General features: G+C 42.4%; 2 protein-coding genes across 2 annotated transcripts; one reads left to right on the top strand and one right to left on the bottom strand.

The window, feature by feature from the left end:
* Nucleotides 1-1781: 1781 nt before the first annotated feature.
* Nucleotides 1782-7540, top strand: akr1a1a (aldo-keto reductase family 1, member A1a (aldehyde reductase)). The gene is made up of 9 exons (XM_076997562.1): nt 1782-1893; nt 4150-4244; nt 4510-4629; nt 4795-4946; nt 5292-5487; nt 6004-6203; nt 6436-6508; nt 7040-7126; nt 7206-7540. The coding sequence occupies exons 2-9, from the start codon at nt 4164-4166 to the stop codon at nt 7269-7271; spliced, it is 975 nt and encodes a 324-aa protein (XP_076853677.1). The 5' UTR covers nt 1782-1893; nt 4150-4163; the 3' UTR covers nt 7272-7540.
* Nucleotides 7541-7848: 308 nt separating this feature from the next.
* vcp (valosin containing protein) lies at nt 7849-16839 on the bottom strand. Its single transcript, XM_076997560.1, has 17 exons — nt 16681-16839; nt 14969-15080; nt 14704-14876; nt 14446-14588; nt 14154-14284; nt 13500-13631; nt 13316-13418; nt 13091-13224; nt 12717-12852; nt 12019-12131; nt 10756-10920; nt 10483-10605; nt 10177-10389; nt 9353-9661; nt 9060-9215; nt 8785-8939; nt 7849-8450 (listed from the first exon to the last, which is right to left on the bottom strand). Exons 1-17 carry the CDS (start codon nt 16695-16697, stop codon nt 8345-8347), a joined length of 2421 nt encoding a protein of 806 aa, XP_076853675.1. The 5' UTR covers nt 16698-16839; the 3' UTR covers nt 7849-8344.
* Between the last annotated feature and the right edge of the window lie 621 nt (nt 16840-17460).

Here is a 17460-nt window from a genome sequence, read left to right as displayed (position 1 = left end):
GGAGACACCAGCCCCTGTCTTGGTCTTTTGGGGGAGGAGGATGATGGACCCGCTCCCAGAAGTGGAAGAGCAGCCTGCTGACCAGGACTGGTACAACCTCTCCTTGTCATCCCTGATTGACTGGGAAAGATCACCCAAGCCCTCCAGAAGGTCTCTGGCACTTGTTGTGAGGGGTGGGGGTTTGGCACTCGGAGGATGTGCTACCTCTCAGAGGGGAACGCTGGCCATCCTTGGACCCCGTGGGAGCGTCTCTCCTGAACCCTTCCCCAAGGCGCCTGTGTGTGTGTGTGTGTGTGTGTGTGTGTGTGTGTGTGTGTGTGTGTGTGTGTGTCTGTGTGCGTGTGCGTGTGTGTGCCTGTGTTTGTGCCCAACCCTTTGTTTCCTTTTGGGCCTTTGTTGGTTAACATGCCTGTGTTTGTCCCTGTGTTCGTCACATCTCTGTTGTCCCCTGTACTTGTGTCTGGTTTGTGTTCCTGTTTGTAGGTGTGCATCTAGTGTCTTTGTCTGTTATTACTCAACTTACCCGCAAGTGTTCTGTGTTCGTTTGTGTAACCGTAATCATTGTAATAAATGCCATCACGGTCTACTCTCTGCTTCCCTCACAACTTGACAGCACCATCTTATGCTTAAAACCACAAAGGTCAAGGATCATTATAATTAAAGCTATGCAAGGCAGACTATCAAATTTTTTTAAAAAATAAACGGTCTTAATATACAACCTCCACACTCAGTAATAGCACATCACATTTAACCAGCACACTATTTACAGATGGAACAGATGTTATAACTATAATTGGACAGTTGAAGTAAGAGGTTAATCCGTGTCTTATAAAATCAAACAGCTCTAGAAGTTTCCTGCAAGGGTTTTTTTCTCCTCTGTGTGGGTTGAGTAAGACAGTGAGCTTGTCTGACCACATAAGGGAAGTCAAGTGGGTCTTGTTGACACAGCACAAGGAGCATGTAGGAGAAAGACATCTGCTCTGTTTGGTAAGAGCATCGCGGACAGCCGGGTCCTGTACCAAAGCCTCTGTTCTAACATGCAGCATTATGTTAGGGGTGAGGCTCTATGACTGAGAGGCCAAGCCATAAAAAAACCTGCATTAATCATACCTGTTCACCGTAACACCACAAAATCAGTGAGGAGTAAATTTGAGAATTATTACATAAAATGCCAAACCAAAACAGGCCGCTTTTACCACAATTTTTTACACTTTTTTATATAAGTAAATTAACACTTAGAACAAGTCTCCACAGTCTTGTGACTTATTTGTTAGATAACTGCCGTTTCTTAGTAACCTAGTAAGATGGCCGATGTGCATGAGCTCATGGCCCTTTATGTACATTGTCGAACTTTAAACTATTTATCAGAATGAATATGGAGAATAAATAATGAGACATTGCCATATGATATGAAACTGGTTTGACTGATCTGTGATCTTTGACTGATCTAATTCCTTGTGTTTCAACTGCCACCAGCACTACTAGGACCCCTTGTTGCGTTTTCAATTAAACATTTCTACACTGACATAGACAATAGACTAACGTCTCATGAATTGAATAGCTCTAGGCATAATTTTCTCTTTGCATTATCATCAAGTCTTTCACATTAATTGAAATATTTTGACATCTCGAATTTGACAATGGTTAAACTGTGAACAAAAATAGTCCTTTGCTTTCTGACTATAGACTATTGAGTTTTGCAAGTTACAGGGCACTGAGTAGTATATCTCACATTATATAACCTTTTGGATGTTGTACTGGTGTCTAGCTATGAAAGCTTTTGTACTTTGGATAGTTTTCTTCCCTGTGGCTAATGGGTGAATGAACTCTTTGGACTCAGTTCATTTATGCTTTCCACAACTGACTCAATCTGACACAGAAGCAACTTTGAAGGTAAGAGATTCATGATAATACACAATCATGTTTGGCTCAGCAACAAAATGTTTTTGATGAGTCATTTATAAAAAAAACTTATATTAAGGGAGTGAACTATTAACATAGCAGCAGCATGAAATGTTGTCAATCAAAAGGGACCTAACTTCACTGACTTCAAATACAGTGATGGCAGTAGGCTATAGTTTTGTTTACCAAAAATGAAAGCATTGTGTTGGTACATTGTATTTCAGTGTGGATGCTCACACCCTGAGTTTATCACTTTTAGTACAATATTCTTTGTTTTCCAAGTCACATTGTACGATTAGACAAGTTTACCTTGAACATATTTTCAAAATTCTGAACAAAAGCACCATAATGTATGTAGTGTCATTTTTGCATGTGGCATTGGTCCTTTTCTGGAGTGACTGCATGCATGCTCCCTGGGGACTGGACCCAGGACCTTAATATTGGACCCATCCTGCAGTGCATTTGCAAATGTCTCTTTTAAAATCTTTCCTTATACAGTGAGGAAAATAAGAATTTGAGCTCCCAGTTCTCCCAGTTTGAAATCATGGAGGGGTCTGAATAAAATCTGGAAATCACAATGTATGATTTTTAAAATAATTTATTTGTGTTACTGCTGCAAATAAGTATTTGAACACCTGTGAAAATCAAAGTTAATATTTGGTACAGTAGCCGTTGTTTGCAATTACAGAGGTCAAACGTTTCCTGTAGTTTTCACCAAGTTTGCACACACTGCAGCAGGGATTTTGGCTCATTCCTCCACACAGATCTTCTCCAGATCAGCCACATTTCTGGGTTGTCGCTGAGAAACATGGAGTTTGAGCTCCCTCCAAAGATTTTCTATAGGGTTTAGGTCTGGAGGCTGGCTAACCACTCCTTGGTTATCCTGGCTGTGTGCCTTGGGTCATTGTCATGTTGAAAGACACAGCCACGACCCATCTTCAATGCTCTAACCGAGGGAACGAGGTTGTTCCCCCAAAGTCTTGCAATACATGGCCCCGGTCATCATCTCCTTAATACAGTGCAGTCGTCCTGTCCCATGTGCAGAAAAACACCACCAAAGTCTGATGCTTGCAACCCCATGCTTCACAGTAGGGATTGTGTTTTTGGAATGGTACTCATCATTCTTTGACCTCCAAACACGACAAGTGGAATTAAGACCAAAAGGTTCTATTTTGGTCTGATCTGACCACAGAACTTTCTCCCATGACTCCTCTGGATCATCTAAATGGTCTTGGGCAAACTTAAGACAGGCCTGGACGTGTGCTGATTTAAGCAGAGGAACCTTCCAGTAGTTCCAGTAGCTGATTCTTCACCTTTCTTAGGATCACTGCTACGCCACGAGGTGAGATCTGTCATGGAGCCCCAGTTAGAGAGAGATTGACAGTCATGTTTATCTTCTTCCATTTTCTAATAATTGCTCCAACAACTGATCTTTTTTCACCAAGCTGCTTGGCAGTTGCTCCATAGCTCTTTCCAGCCTTGTGGAGGTCTATAATTGTGTCTCTGGTGTCATTGGACAGCTCTTTGGTCTTAGCCATGTTAGTGGTTGTTGGAGTAGTAGTTGGAGTCTTACTGATTGTGTGGGGTGGACAGGTGTCTTTATGCAGCTAACAACCTCAAACAGGTGCTTGTAATTTAGAATAATAAGTGGAATGGAGGTGGACTTGTTAGAGGTGGACTAACAGGTCTTCGAGGGCCAGAATCTTTGCTGATTGGCAGGTGTTCAAATACTTATTTGCAGCAATAACACAAATAAATTATTAAAGACCAGACATTGTGATTTCCAGATTTTTTTATGTCTCTTACAGTGGACATGCACCTAAGATAAAAATTTCAGACCCCTCAATGATTTCTAAGTGGGAGAACTTGCAATGTTGAAATACTTACTTTCCTCACTGTATGTGGGACTTCACGAAGTTTACATGACATTGCATTTTTTCATGCTACACATAATGAAAGTTTGGTGTTCAAAGGTTTCACTGTAATACAGCCCTAAACATTCATTAAGTTCACACATCCGTGATTGTAATAAACCATCTCATAAAGTTATACACACACATTGCTGGTTAACCAGATGAACAACTCCAAAAAACAGAATTTATATCAATAAAAAAAAACCCATGCAAAGCACTTTCAGATGCTTAAAGCTCTGTGTACATAAGACTATCTGTGCATGTCTTAGTGGCTGCAGTGGCTGTCTAAAGTTAGCAGGGTGACCTCATTTTTGTTGCTCCACTGCATTTTCAGACTGTAAGAGAAGCATGGCAACCATGGTTTCACTCAGCAGTGGTCAACACATGCCGGCAGTGGGTCTAGGAACCTGGAAGAGCTCACCTGGGCAGGTGTGTCTCAGCTCCACACCATACAAGACCACGGACTGCAGGATGGACCATTACCCCGCACATTCTAGAACAGCACATTGAAAATACTACAACACTACTACAATTTTTTGTCAAACCAAAACTGATTCATTGTGAACAAATAGAATACCTGGACAACATAATCCATAAATAGCAATGCTGTGTATGATTATGTAATCGTGAACGTGCTGCCGCTGTGATTTGTTGATAGCTGGAAAAGGTGACTTTGCATGCTGGTGATTTTCAGGTTAAACAAGCTGTGCTTGTGGCACTGGACTGTGGGTACAGGCACATTGACTGTGCAGCCGCCTACAGCAACGAGCAGGAAGTGGGCCGGGCCATAGCTGAGAGAGTGGGGCCAGGGAAGGTAACTTTCTGCCACTAGAAAAGTGAATTTTTTCCAATGTGGACCATTCCTGGTAAATGAGACACATGAAGAAAAAATTTACAATAATATTCAGATCAAACTGTGTGAAAAAAAAATTTTTTTCATTAATGTGTCCTGTAACAAATCATTGTATAATCTTATCAGCAGCTGAGACGAGAAGATATATTTGTGACTTCAAAACTGTGGAACACCAAGCACCACCCTGAAGATGTGGAGGCAGCCTGCAGAAAGACTTTGTCTGATCTTGGACTGATCTATCTGGACCTGTACCTCATGCATTGGCCAATGGCATTTGAGTAATGTTTTAACATGTTCATTTGTGTTTAACTTAAAATCCATTCCCCTCAAGGTCCCAGGTGTTCAGAATTCCATCACCAAGTGGTAAAATGAGTGTACAGTTGCTTCCACCTGCTATTTCATGCTAATAAAATTGATTATGCTTGTAGCTGACACATGTTTGATCAGAATACAGATTCTGGTCTATGTCACTTACTTTAATTATTCATACTTATCTGGTTAAAAGGAAGCTTTTTTTTGGAAGGGGGGGGGGGGACTCAGATATATCCTCTATCTCTATGATGATTTCTCCAGGAGGGTGGGGCATTCCTCCTGTTAAGCATTGTTATCTCTCCTAATTTCAGAAGAGGAGAAGAGTTGATCCCTAGGAGAGCTGATGGCACGGTTCGCTACGCAGACACCCATTACAGGGACACATGGGCAGCAATGGAGAAACTTGTGGACCAGGGTCTAGTGAAAGCCATTGGCCTGTCAAATTTTAATGCCAGACAAATTGATGACATTCTCAACTGTGGAAAACACAAACCTGTGGTCAACCAGGTATTATTAGCCTCATTAGCATAATCTTTCATTGCTTTCCATCAGGACACTAATACTGATGATGTAGAGCTAACATTCCCTCTGAATTAAACAACTAGACAAACAAAAAAGGTGAATCCGTGCTTAAAATAAATTCTCAGTGGTGGGTCTCCACTGGTACTGGAATTAAATCAAACACTACATTTAATAGGTTTCCAGGAAACTAACCCTTTAAGTTTAATTCAGTTTTCCTTAACAACTTCAAGAGCACTCAAATCTTCTCCATCCCCAGAATTGCTTTTTTTTTACGGCTTTTAAGTTAGTTTAATTAAGTTTCTATGGTCAACAACATCCAAAATGTCTAATGGTCACCTCAGCTGCAAATCTCTTACAGTATAACAGAAAAACAACATCTAACAAACTCCAACATTTAATTCTACTTGTTTGTAAGTCATTGAGAAGTTCACTTTTGTTCTCTAGGTTCACTTTTGCCAGATCTGAATATAATGTTAATATATTTCTGACTCAATTCTCCAGGTGGAGTGTCATCCATATCTAACCCAGTCACAGCTGTTGGCTCACTGTAGGAGTCGAGGCCTGGCACTGACAGCCTACAGTCCTCTGGGTTCTCCCGACCGACCATGGACTTCTCCTGGAGAACCACAGCTGCTCGATGACCCGAAGCTGCTGGCCATAGCAGCCCACTACAAGAAGACCCCCGCCCAGGTTCTCATCAGGTGAGAAGGTGGATGTCACACTGGGGCCCTTCATTCTGAATGAAGGCCTATCTTCCAGTACAAACAGTGAATGTTACAGGGTGAAATTACATTGCTTGTGCTTGGTGATATCTGTCCCCACTGTAACAGGAAAACACAGAATCTCTAAGACTGCAGCTATCTGCAGCTTTTAGCCTCTCAGAAACACCAGCTTTTGTCACTGCAGCAGCTGTATGTTTGTAACGTCTGACAGGTGGCACGTGCAGAGGGGAATTATTTGCATCACAAAAAGTGTCACTCCATCTAGGATTAAGGAAAACATTGAGGTAAACTATGACATACACATTTTAAGTGTGGAGTGTTACATATAAATCATGGTTTTGATTACGGTTTTGAAATGCTTACTGTAATAATACATCAGATTTTCCAAAAGGTTTACTTCTCATTGATTTAGGCTTAAATGTTCTGCCACCTTGTGGTCATAGACAATATTCAATTCTGACCTCCTCCGCATTGACAGATGACTGAACTGTTTGTGGAGTTTTACTATTCAGATCATGTGCAAACAAGTATATCTATCTGTTATTTTTCTTTGTGGGTGTAGTTCTGCTGGTTTTGGTGATGCTTACCCTAATTTATTAGCCTTTTCCCCTTTATTGGGCTATTCCAGAATGATACTGCTGTAGGTTAGTTAGGGTTAGAGAATCTGGTCATTCTTATTGAGAGATTTAGATTAACTCAAGTTAGGAAGAGTCAAGACTGATTCTACTTAATGTATAATGTGTGAGAAAATGGCTCCTGGGAACAATAATGTAATTTCTTGCATTTACAAAAAAATCTTTGTTCTTTGAAAACAGGTGTTTGATTTCAGTTTATCAGAAAATGATATGAAGCAAATAGAGTCCTTTAACAGGAATGAAAGACTTATCATTCCATCAATAGAGGTGAGCACAACACAAGTATAAGAATGACAATCTAAATTCTGACACTTGCGCAAATGAATCAGTGATGTTCTATCTACAGAAGGATGGCCAGAAGGTATGGAGAGATGCCACCAACCCCCACTTCCCTTTTCTTGATGCATATTGATCAAAGCCACTCGGAGAAGCCCATCCACATTAAACATGGAACACGGCACTCCACACTCACAACTACAACTCAGTGGATTTCCAGTTTTTTAAAACCAATATTAAGCCACCAAAACTGAGATACAATATAAAATACCAAAAGCTTGAGGGGGTTTCTTGAGGTAAATGTTATATGTATGAAAATAACTAATCATGATTAATGTTATCAAACAGCAAGACGTCTACAGGTTTGATTTCTGAGATGTCATCTGAACATATATAACATTCATTTTGTCCAAACAAAATAAAAAAAAATCCCCATTATTGTGAATGACTTGTTTTGAATGGCTTCTTAAAGCACTCAGTTCTGATATAGTTGTAGTTGAAGATGGTCTCCACCAGATCATCAATCAAATCAATCAACCATCATCAATGCAGTAAACTGTCATGCCAAGTTCAATAGACTGCAGTAGAAATATTTACAATGTATTACATAGGCTTACATTTGTAATTCAAAGCAAAATGGAACCGATTGTCTAGGACAGGACATTTGTTTAATTTACTCTGGAATTTCTAGAAACATCTAGACAGAGACAAAGTGAAGTTGGGCCCATTTTGTGAACTTTATTATTATTTTTTTTTACATTTTTTCAAACTTGTAATACATTATATGCTACATTCATAAAAAATGATGCAATTAGCAATATTTTTTCCCCATTTTCTTTTTTTTATTCTTTCAACAGGCTAGCATTTTATCCCCTCACTAAAGCTGCTTGTCAAGGTTGTGAAAAGTTAAGAATGAAGCCACTCTAATGTGTATTTATTCACTTAAATGTGCCCCCAACCACTTTACATTAAGATCAAATGTTCTGCAATAGTTATCCTTTCACAAACCGGAGCAAAATACAAGCAGCTACATGCTTTTCTCCAACAACGGGGGAGGAAAAGAGGAAAAAGAGGATATAATAAAAAGAAAGGGGGAAAAAAAAAAGGAAAACATCAAAAGCACAAGAGTCCTAAAAATGTGGAATTTTCATTGGTTGAATTTTTTGTACATGGTGTCCTGTACTGGGTAGATCAGCCATGTAGTCACATTTATCCATAAAGGTCATCGTCGTTGTCCTCATTGAAGACGTTCCCCCCGCTGCCGCCAGCAGAGCCCTGGCTTGGTCCGCTTCCTCCTTGGTTACTGGAGGGGAATCTACAAGTGGGAGGATCATTGGTCAAGTTACCCAAGAGCAGTGCATCCAGACAGTCCCCTTGGTAGTTTGCGGTTTACAACATTTGAATAATCTTCAGAATGGAGTGCAAATTGTTTGTCCTCATACATCCAAATTAGCAGTAGACAGACTAGAAGGGCTTATGGCAGATCAGTGGTTTTGCGGCACATTTGATAAAATTACATTAATCTGATTACATCAGATTGGCAAGCTGCCAACCAGTCGATTGATTACTTGGTCACATCCCTCCGTACAGTTGACAATGCACAATGTCATTTCCTTCAGTGAACTTTCCCCTCATGAAGAAGGCCTTACCTGAAGCTGCCAAAACCTCTGCTTTGCTGCAGGGTCTGTGCAAACATTTCGTATTTGCGGATGTCGTTGTCACTGACGGAGCGGCGGGCAAAACGCATGGCCTCCTCAAAGTGGTCCTTCCTGATCTCCGGCACGGGGTCGTCCTCCTCCACCTCCTGAACAAACCACAGGAAAAGACATTTACAGTTGCTGCTCCACCAAACAACAACATATCTAAGAGCTAAAAGTCCAAAAAAAGGTGTCTCAACTGAGAAGACAATGCAAAAGCCACCCACCATTGCTGAGGGGTTGGTCTGTCTCTCGCGCTCCCGCCTAATCTCGTTCTCGATGGACTCGCGGATAGCTAGCTTACAGGCCCTCTGGCAAATCTCCGTCAAGTCAGCCCCAGAGAAGCCGTTGGTCATCTTGGCAAGGAAGTCCAGATCCACATCCTTAGAGATAATGCAAATTTTTTTTTAAGTGAGAAAGTGGAAGAACAAATTATCTATAAAAACTGCGATGTTATTAAACAATGCTAAAGCAAATGCTAACAGTTGTTTAAAAGACTGCCATTATGGGATAAATGTACCTTTGCAATAGGGGATTTCCTGAGGTTAGCCTTCAGGATAGCCATACGAGACTTCTCATCAGGCAATGGGATGTAGATGAGCTGGTCCAAACGTCCAGGTCGGAGGATTGCGGGGTCGATAATATCTGGCCTGTTGGTGGCGCCAATGATGAAGACGTTCTTCTTGCTGGACATGCCATCCATCTCGGTGAGGATCTGGTTAATGACACGGTCTGCAGCTCCACCTCCATCACCCACACTCCCACCACGGGCCTTGGCGATAGAGTCCAGCTCATCGAAGAACAGCACGCAGGGGGCAGCTTGGCGGGCCTGTAGGGAGAGAGATCGATTTTACCACACCAATGTTTCTTTGATCTTTTAAAATTTAAATTACTTAAAATGGGCAAGACCCATTGCTGGATATAATTGTTTTGATAAATTGGCCTCTAGGCATTGTTCCCCAATTAGCCTTTTACCTAGACATACAATCATTACTGCAAAATAAAAGTTTTCCAGGATTTTCAGGACCCTGACATGGCTGTAAATTATCTTTCTGATTGCACACCTACTTGCCAATTGAATAATGACTTTAAATTTAAAGTCATGCTCAGTGGTTTTGAATTAAGTTAGCTTGTTACAAATGTCCAGTAACGTAGTCTTGCTTGTAAGCTTTCTGACAAGTGTAAAGTTATCCAGTGACTTCAGCTAGGTCACTGGCCAGTGTTTGTTTACATGACTACACGCAAAGCTGCAATGTAGAATCTACATTAACAATTTATAAGAAAGAAAGAAAAGACTACATCTGCAGTGTAAATTGCTTACACTATAGAGAACGTTTTTCTTACCTTATCAAAGATCTCACGGACATTGGCCTCAGACTCTCCAAACCACATTGTGAGCAGTTCAGGGCCTTTAATAGAGATGAAGTTGGCCTGGCACTCATTGGCAATGGCCTTGGCCAGGAGAGTTTTACCACACCCTGGTGGTCCATAGAAGAGCACACCCTTAGATGGGGTCATGCCAAATTTCAAGAATTTGTCTGGATGCTCCACTGGGTACTGCAAGATACAAGAGCGTGTGCATCAAAACAAGGAACGTTAGGGTCTGATGACATCTCAGAAATCTCTGGATAGACTAGTTGAGCTGCTCACCTGCACAAGCTCCTGCAGTTCCCTTTTCACGTCATCAAGGCCACCAATGTCCTCCCAGGTGATGTTGGGCACCTCCACCACAGTTTCACGTAGAGCGGAGGGGTTGCTCTGGCTCAGGGCCCACTGAAAAGCAGCACACAAGCCTTCACATCGATCAAGTCTTCCAACTTCTATATTCCAACTGCTTTGGCAAACAAAATGGGGCCATATCAAAATGGCATCCCCCCCCCCCCCCAGACAATTTGATCACAAAGTCAGAGTTAATATTCGTACCCTGAAGTCATCCATGGTGACGGCCAGGGAGTTCATAACCTCTGCGTCGATCGTCTCATCCTCCAGGTCAATGAGGTCCATCTTCTTGCGGATGGCCTGCAGAGCGGCCTCTGAGCACAGGGCAGCGAGGTCAGCACCCACATGGCCATGGGTCTCGTTGGCAACCTGAGTGGCACACAAGAGGGTTTAGTGGCGAGAGCCTAACCCCACGTCTCATTACCAGCACGGCTTCGTTGAAAATACATTTTCGTGCGACAGACTCGCCAATACAAATCTCGCTGAAGCATTTACCAGACGGATCTAGTTTTTTTTGCCGGAAATCAAGAACGAATTGCACTATAGAGTGGTTTTTATGTATGCATGGCACGATAAGTTGTCAAACAGGTCCAGAGGACTACACAATGCACAAAGAGTTCTTGGGAATGCCTTCAGTTGCTTTCATCAGCTAAGACAGGCAAATGAATATTTTCATAAAGTGCTTTCATAGTAAATGGAGAATGTGAAAGGGGTGGAGTGAACTTGTTCAGAGGAATAATGTCAGCAGACATGCACCAGCTGCACCAGATGGTTTCGCTTGCACAGACAGAGGAAAAAAAACCCCAATCAATCAAACAAATAATAATATAGCTGTAAGTAAGACAGATGGTCAGGTCATGTGATGGTGGGTGATGCAGAAATGGGTCGTATCCTCTTCTATTGTTATACATCTTGGATCTCAATTATTGTTAATGGGGAACCGACGTTGTTCAACACTGCACCTTAGAAATTAGCCATGTTTACATTGATATCATGAAATGTGTTACACTTTTATTCTTGAGAAGTAAACATTCATGTGGAGAGTTTAAATGAAAACGTATCGGCATATCAGAATTTTTTTCTGCTATGAACCACTGCTCACAATGCATACAGGGCAAAGACGTGCAAACTACCAGTGGTTTATTTTCTATGCAATTTCATAGATAATACTATTAATACTGAAATTGTAGTAAATGTGTAAATTGGTTCTTGCATGGGTACCATTTCCTTACAATGCTGATAACTGGGCAACAATGTGATAGTCACACAAATCCCAAAATGTACTGTGTGCTGTGAGCATGAGACCAGATCTCTATGTTAAAGATGTGAATTACAGGGCGGTCTGCTTCATCATGGACCTCGCATCCAACAACACTCACTGGTTTCATTCAACCAATTCAGAGTATTTAAGTGTCAATGATTCATTCATTCTGCACGGTAGATGAGAACTGAAGTGCAAGAACACACCTGTTCTAGGTCCACATCGTCGGCCAGTTTCATGTTCTTGGTGTGGATCTGGAGGATCTCCAGTCTACCTGTTGCATCAGGAATACCGATGTCCACCTCTCTGTCAAAGCGTCCTGTCAGCAGAAACACAATTTCTTAATCCAGTCGTCTGAAAGCCAGTGCCTTTAGTCACTCAACACACAAGTAGTGCAAGAGCATCTGATTGCAGGACACGCTCTCAGCCCATTTTTGTCGATGCTGGAAACAACTTTGACAACTGAAATGCAAATTTCTCTTATACGTCAGTAAGCCTTCTTGGAATGGCTGCATAAATAAACAATATTCAACAACATCCCCTTTATCTAAAAATAATGGAAACCCCACCGACTCATAACACTTATGACAGAAGGCTATGGGGACTCGTTTGGACAGAATGTTCACACAATGTATGCAGGTTAGGAGAATACCTTCATAAATCCTTTAGACAAATTTAATCTCAAATTATTTATCACAACGAACATACAATAACATGCCTATACTAACCAGAACACTGATAAAATAGTTTAACAGATTAATTAAATCCTTATGTTCAGAGAAGTGATGCATTTAAAACTGTGATTGGGTAAAAATGTCCAGATCTCTTCTACTACAGCATCTCTGAGCAGATGCCTAAAATATATGAAACGGTGCACAAACGTTTAGTGGCAAAGTAATCTCACCAAAGCGCCTCAGAGCTGGGTCAATGCTGTTGGGTCTGTTGGTGGCCGCCATGACGATGACGTGAGCCCTCTGCTTCAGGCCGTCCATCAGGGTGAGGAGCTGAGAGACGATGCGTCTCTCTACCTCGCCGTGTGTCTGAGGAGGCAGAGGCAGATCAGCTTACTGCACCACACGAGACATGCACCACCCACACACACACACACACACACACACACACACACGGCCCCAAGGCAACGACACTGGTCCGCTGAAAGGGAAAATACTCAACATTTCGGGTAATCGTTCATTTGTTTATACACAATGATGAATAATTAACCAAGAAAAGCACATGCAGAAAACAATAACAAATGCAAGATTATTTAAATGAGCCCACCTTCTCCCTCTTGGGAGCGATAGCGTCCAGTTCGTCGATGAAGATGATGGCAGGGGCGTTCTTCTCAGCTTCTTCAAAGGCCTTACGCAGGTTGCTCTCGGACTCTCCAGCCAGTTTACTCATGATTTCCGGACCTGTAGAGTTCAGAATGGAATATTTTTTTTTTAACACCTGCACATACGAAGGAAAGATTTTGTAGATGGAAATGTTTATTTTTCGTCTCACCGTTGATGAGAAAAAAGAATGCTCCTGTTTCATTTGCAACCGCACGTGCAATTAGAGTTTTTCCAGTTCCAGGGGGTCCGTACAACAGAATGCCACGAGGCGGCTGAGCAACAAATCAAGAAACCATCAGCATCTCTAACATCAAAGCCTAAATCACCCTTGTGTCATGAGGCGTTATCCTCACCTTCACACCGATAGCCTTAAAGAGAGCTGGGTGCCTCAGTGGCAGCTCCACCATCTCTTTGATCTGGGCCAGCTGCTTCCTGACACCACCAATATCATCGTATCCAACCTCATTCAGAGATTCCTCCTCATCCTATTAACAAAAAGCACATTTGGGTTACCAAAGCATTATAAAATGTAGGATTTCAATACATTCAAATTCAATTCAAAGGTTAAATTTCAATATGTAAGAATCAATCCAATCTTTACAAAAAAAAAAGTTCAAAGTTAATACCACATTGTCAAATATGGGGCTCAACTGTACAAGGTAGCGAGAGGAATTCAATATTTTAAATAATTATTAGTATGTTTCAGCATAGTACTCCTAGCATTTTAACTTCTCATACAAACAGCACTTCATTGTTTCAAAAGGTACCACATTGGATACGTTCAGTACCCGGAGAGAACCTTCCCCCACTCATCTGCTTTTAAAGTTAGCCTTGGAAAATTTAACACTTCAATTATACAATTAACTATACTGCTGCTAAGTTCTACATTGCAAAGGAAGTGTGAGCAGCACCAATGTCAGACAGTCTCTTACTGCAAAATAACCGCACATGAACTAGTACAGTTAGATTCTTAACATAATTTAATCCTTTTCTCTTACTGCACACACCTCGCGTTTGATAGGTTCTCCTTCGCAGTGAATGACAGTGTCTGGAGCCACTATGCAGTAAGGGCTGGGGTCAGTCTCCACCACCTTAAACTCCACAGCACGCATGCCTCCCCTCACAAGGAAGATATCACCTATGACAAAAGTCAAGAGCATGATCAACACACACACCCACAGTTATGGGGAGGACAAATAACACACTTCACTCACCTTTAAGGATAAACAAAAGGCATGCTTTAAAACAATGCTTAAAGCTGTGGTTATGTGTATTCAAACGTGAATTTAGGGGGTGTACCTTTGCGAATGGGCCTATATGCTTCCAGGAAGTATGGCTTGAGGTAGACCTCAAATAAATTGCCAGTGATCCCTTCCACTGTGTCATCAATGGGCAGAACATGGATGCGTTTCCCATACTTCACGTCCGGGCATGGCTGGATGCTAAGACCAAAAGATCAGAAAGGTTACCAAACAAGAACACTCTTCTTTTAGACTTGTGCTTTCTTAAAATACATAGTTAAAACTACTTCAACGTTTGATAGGCACGTGCAGTTACCTGATGACATCACCAAGGCGCACCCTCAGGTTGTTGCGGACCACCCTGTTCATGCGCACCTTCTCATCAGAACAGGTGTCATCGGAGAGTACGATGCACACCGTCTCCCTCCTTTTCTTGCCCTTCAGCAGAACGGTGTCCCCCCTGAATAACTGAAGCTCATCCATTTTGGCCTGCAAGCATGACGGAGTAAAATAAATACTTTGCAACAGTCAAGCAACAGAACAGCGTCATGGTCAGTCAAGATGCCTTCAATCGGGTGTACCTGAGAGAGGGAGACCACACTGTTATCTTCATTGATGGATTCATCAACAATCAACCTGTTGGGTCTGTTCTTTTGCTTCAGAATGGCAGTAGAAAGATCATCATTTTTGGATCTGTTTAAAAATGATAAATGAAGAAAATATATATATATATAAGAATCGGGCAATATCACGTAACAAAGTTACACTTCGGCAAATGCGAAAGCGAAAGATGCAACTTTTGTTGACATTATGTGTTCTTAAGAAGCTTTTTAGAATTCGCAAGCCTCGTGTCTACATATGCAAATAAGCAATAATAAATCAATATGTGTCATAATCTGAGGTGGTTTACGAAAACGTTATTACACTAACGTCAACATGGAGCATATTCTACAAAAGACCATAAAATCACCGACGTACCTAGTTAGCTAGCAGTCTGTAATATGGCTATCGCCAACTAGCTGCGTCGCAGACCACTAGCTGGTAGCGTTGGTGTTAGGCAAACGAGACTAAAACAACCAGGGCACCATCAGTCACGTCAAACTGGTTACGAACACGACCAGTTAACGAGTCACTGGACCGGCCGGTACGCTTCAAGATGACACATTTCAGGACCGAGCTGACAGGTTTGGAGAGGCCAACATCTGCACGAGCAACTAGCTAACGCAACACTGTCAAACGGAGCAGCTAGCTAGCAGGCTAACCAGCGTCCGCGCTAACAACTCAACCTGACGTGTCCCAACAATATAACCCCGTGTTTATCCTGGACACCACGCTGTGTTTGTGAATATCAGTCAACTCTCCGCGTCCCGTAGATGTCGGCCCGTCCAGTAAGGTGCCCGGTTAGTAGCCCCACTACGTTAGCCTCGTCGGGCGCCCGAATGACACAGCAAATGCTACACACGCTAGTAACACAGCTAACAATAAGGGCAGCGGGCTCGCACTCTTCATCAGTGAAGTACCACTTGTTTTTAACTGTTTTAGAATATAGCTAGTCATCTTTTATTTTTGGCGAACTGGCGTCAACCGACAAGAAACACTCTCGGGAGTGATTAATTAACCCGCGAACTAGCTAGGGTACGACAAACACAGCTCCACAACTGTCTTAAACGTCAGTCAGTGCGGTGCTGTAACTCGGCTAGCACTCAAACCCGACTAACGTTAGCCAGCACACAACCGAACCCAGCTACTTAGCTAAAAGAGCTAGCTAGTGCTGGTGGTCGAAGTCGACTACTCACGGCGCGTACGTGTAAAATAACCAAATATACCCGTTAAATTAACGTTCGCCGTTGAACTGGCCGGCGGGTTTAGAGAGGGCCGGACACTGAGCCCGAGGGCGGTGTAAACATGCCCGATGATGCCGGTAGGCCGAAGCCTCAACCACAGAATGACTCAGGACGCGCCGGGACCAGTGAGCTAGCCCAGTTAGCCTACCCAGTTAGCCATCTCTCTCGAGATTATACCGCCTTAAAAATGTACCCGCGTTCGTAGAGATAACGAGAGCACGAACGTTAAAAAACCGAAAACGACCACCGTAAATCCGATGTCACGCGAGGCCCGGTGGGTCGTTATGTTCGCCGATAAAGCCTCGCCATCACCGAGAGAACTCGCCGCCTCAACGGCACCATAACCCGTTACCACAACCACCTAGTGAACGCGATAACGGGGTAATTAACTGCATTTAAATGTAGTCCGAATTGTACACAATGATGACAAACCGACTTAATTCACTTACTCTCCACCCGAAGCCATATTGCTTCCGTTAAACGATATAAATAATATATGTAAGAGGAGTTTTTTCTTGACCGACGGACTCCAACCTTCACGAAAGCACTTTTCCTCCGCACTGGATTTCTAAACGTCAGCTTAGCTTGCTAACATCGTCTGCGGAAAACAACTCGCACACGCCCTCCGGCCCCGTGCGCCAATCAGAGGACGCGTCGCAAGGCTGTTGGCCAATCGGAGGCCACGTAGGGCAGCGCGGCGATGTCACTGGGCCAAGTCGGAGTCCTCGACAGTGCATCGAGGCTGTGGTCCAAGTGTTTCCCCGTTTACGACTAGGGAACGTCAGGCCATTAACGGGGTCAGGGTTAGAGGAGCCAACATGTCTGCCTGCTGAACGATACCTGTACTCATTTTGACTTATAGCCTTAATGGTTTAATGGAACATTTACGTGTTAGTGTATGTGTTTATATATAGGGGAGAGAGAGAGAGAGACTTTCTCTGTAAACTTTGTGTACTTCACTACAATTTTGTACACAATTTTTATCTCTTTATCTAAATATATTAATGATTCTTATATAAATCCGAATAAGATTCCAGGTGAATACCTAGTGTACTCCAGCTGATACTGAGAATAGCCAAGATACTGCACAGAACCCTCAGACCTTTGATAGAACCTGATCTTGAAAGAAAATGACTACCTGTTCCAATCACTTCCATGGCCACAGACATTTACAAACATTTGTGAAAGAATGGGTCGCTCTCAGGAGATCAGTAAATTCCAGCAAGGAA

The sequence above is a fragment of the Brachyhypopomus gauderio genome, chromosome 3 (genome assembly GCF_052324685.1).
Source record: "Brachyhypopomus gauderio isolate BG-103 chromosome 3, BGAUD_0.2, whole genome shotgun sequence".
Lineage (NCBI taxonomy): Eukaryota > Metazoa > Chordata > Actinopteri > Gymnotiformes > Hypopomidae > Brachyhypopomus > Brachyhypopomus gauderio.
Note: the sequence above shows the minus strand (reverse complement) of the source record. Positions and strands in the feature narration are given on the sequence as shown.

Coding starts and splice junctions, on each gene's coding strand:
- akr1a1a (XM_076997562.1), top strand. CDS start 4,164: ATGGCAACCATGGTTTCACTCAGCAGTGGTCAACACATGCCGGCAGTG. Junction 4,947..5,291: donor CATTGGCCAATGGCATTTGA/GTAATGTTTTAA, acceptor TCCTAATTTCAG/AAGAGGAGAAGAGTTGATCC. Junction 6,509..7,039: donor GGATTAAGGAAAACATTGAG/GTAAACTATGAC, acceptor CTTTGAAAACAG/GTGTTTGATTTCAGTTTATC.
- vcp (XM_076997560.1), bottom strand. Junction 13,225..13,315: donor ATTCTTTTTTCTCATCAACG/GTGAGACGAAAA, acceptor TGAACTCTACAG/GTCCGGAAATCATGAGTAAA. Junction 8,451..8,784: donor AGAGGTTTTGGCAGCTTCAG/GTAAGGCCTTCT, acceptor TCCCACTTGTAG/ATTCCCCTCCAGTAACCAAG.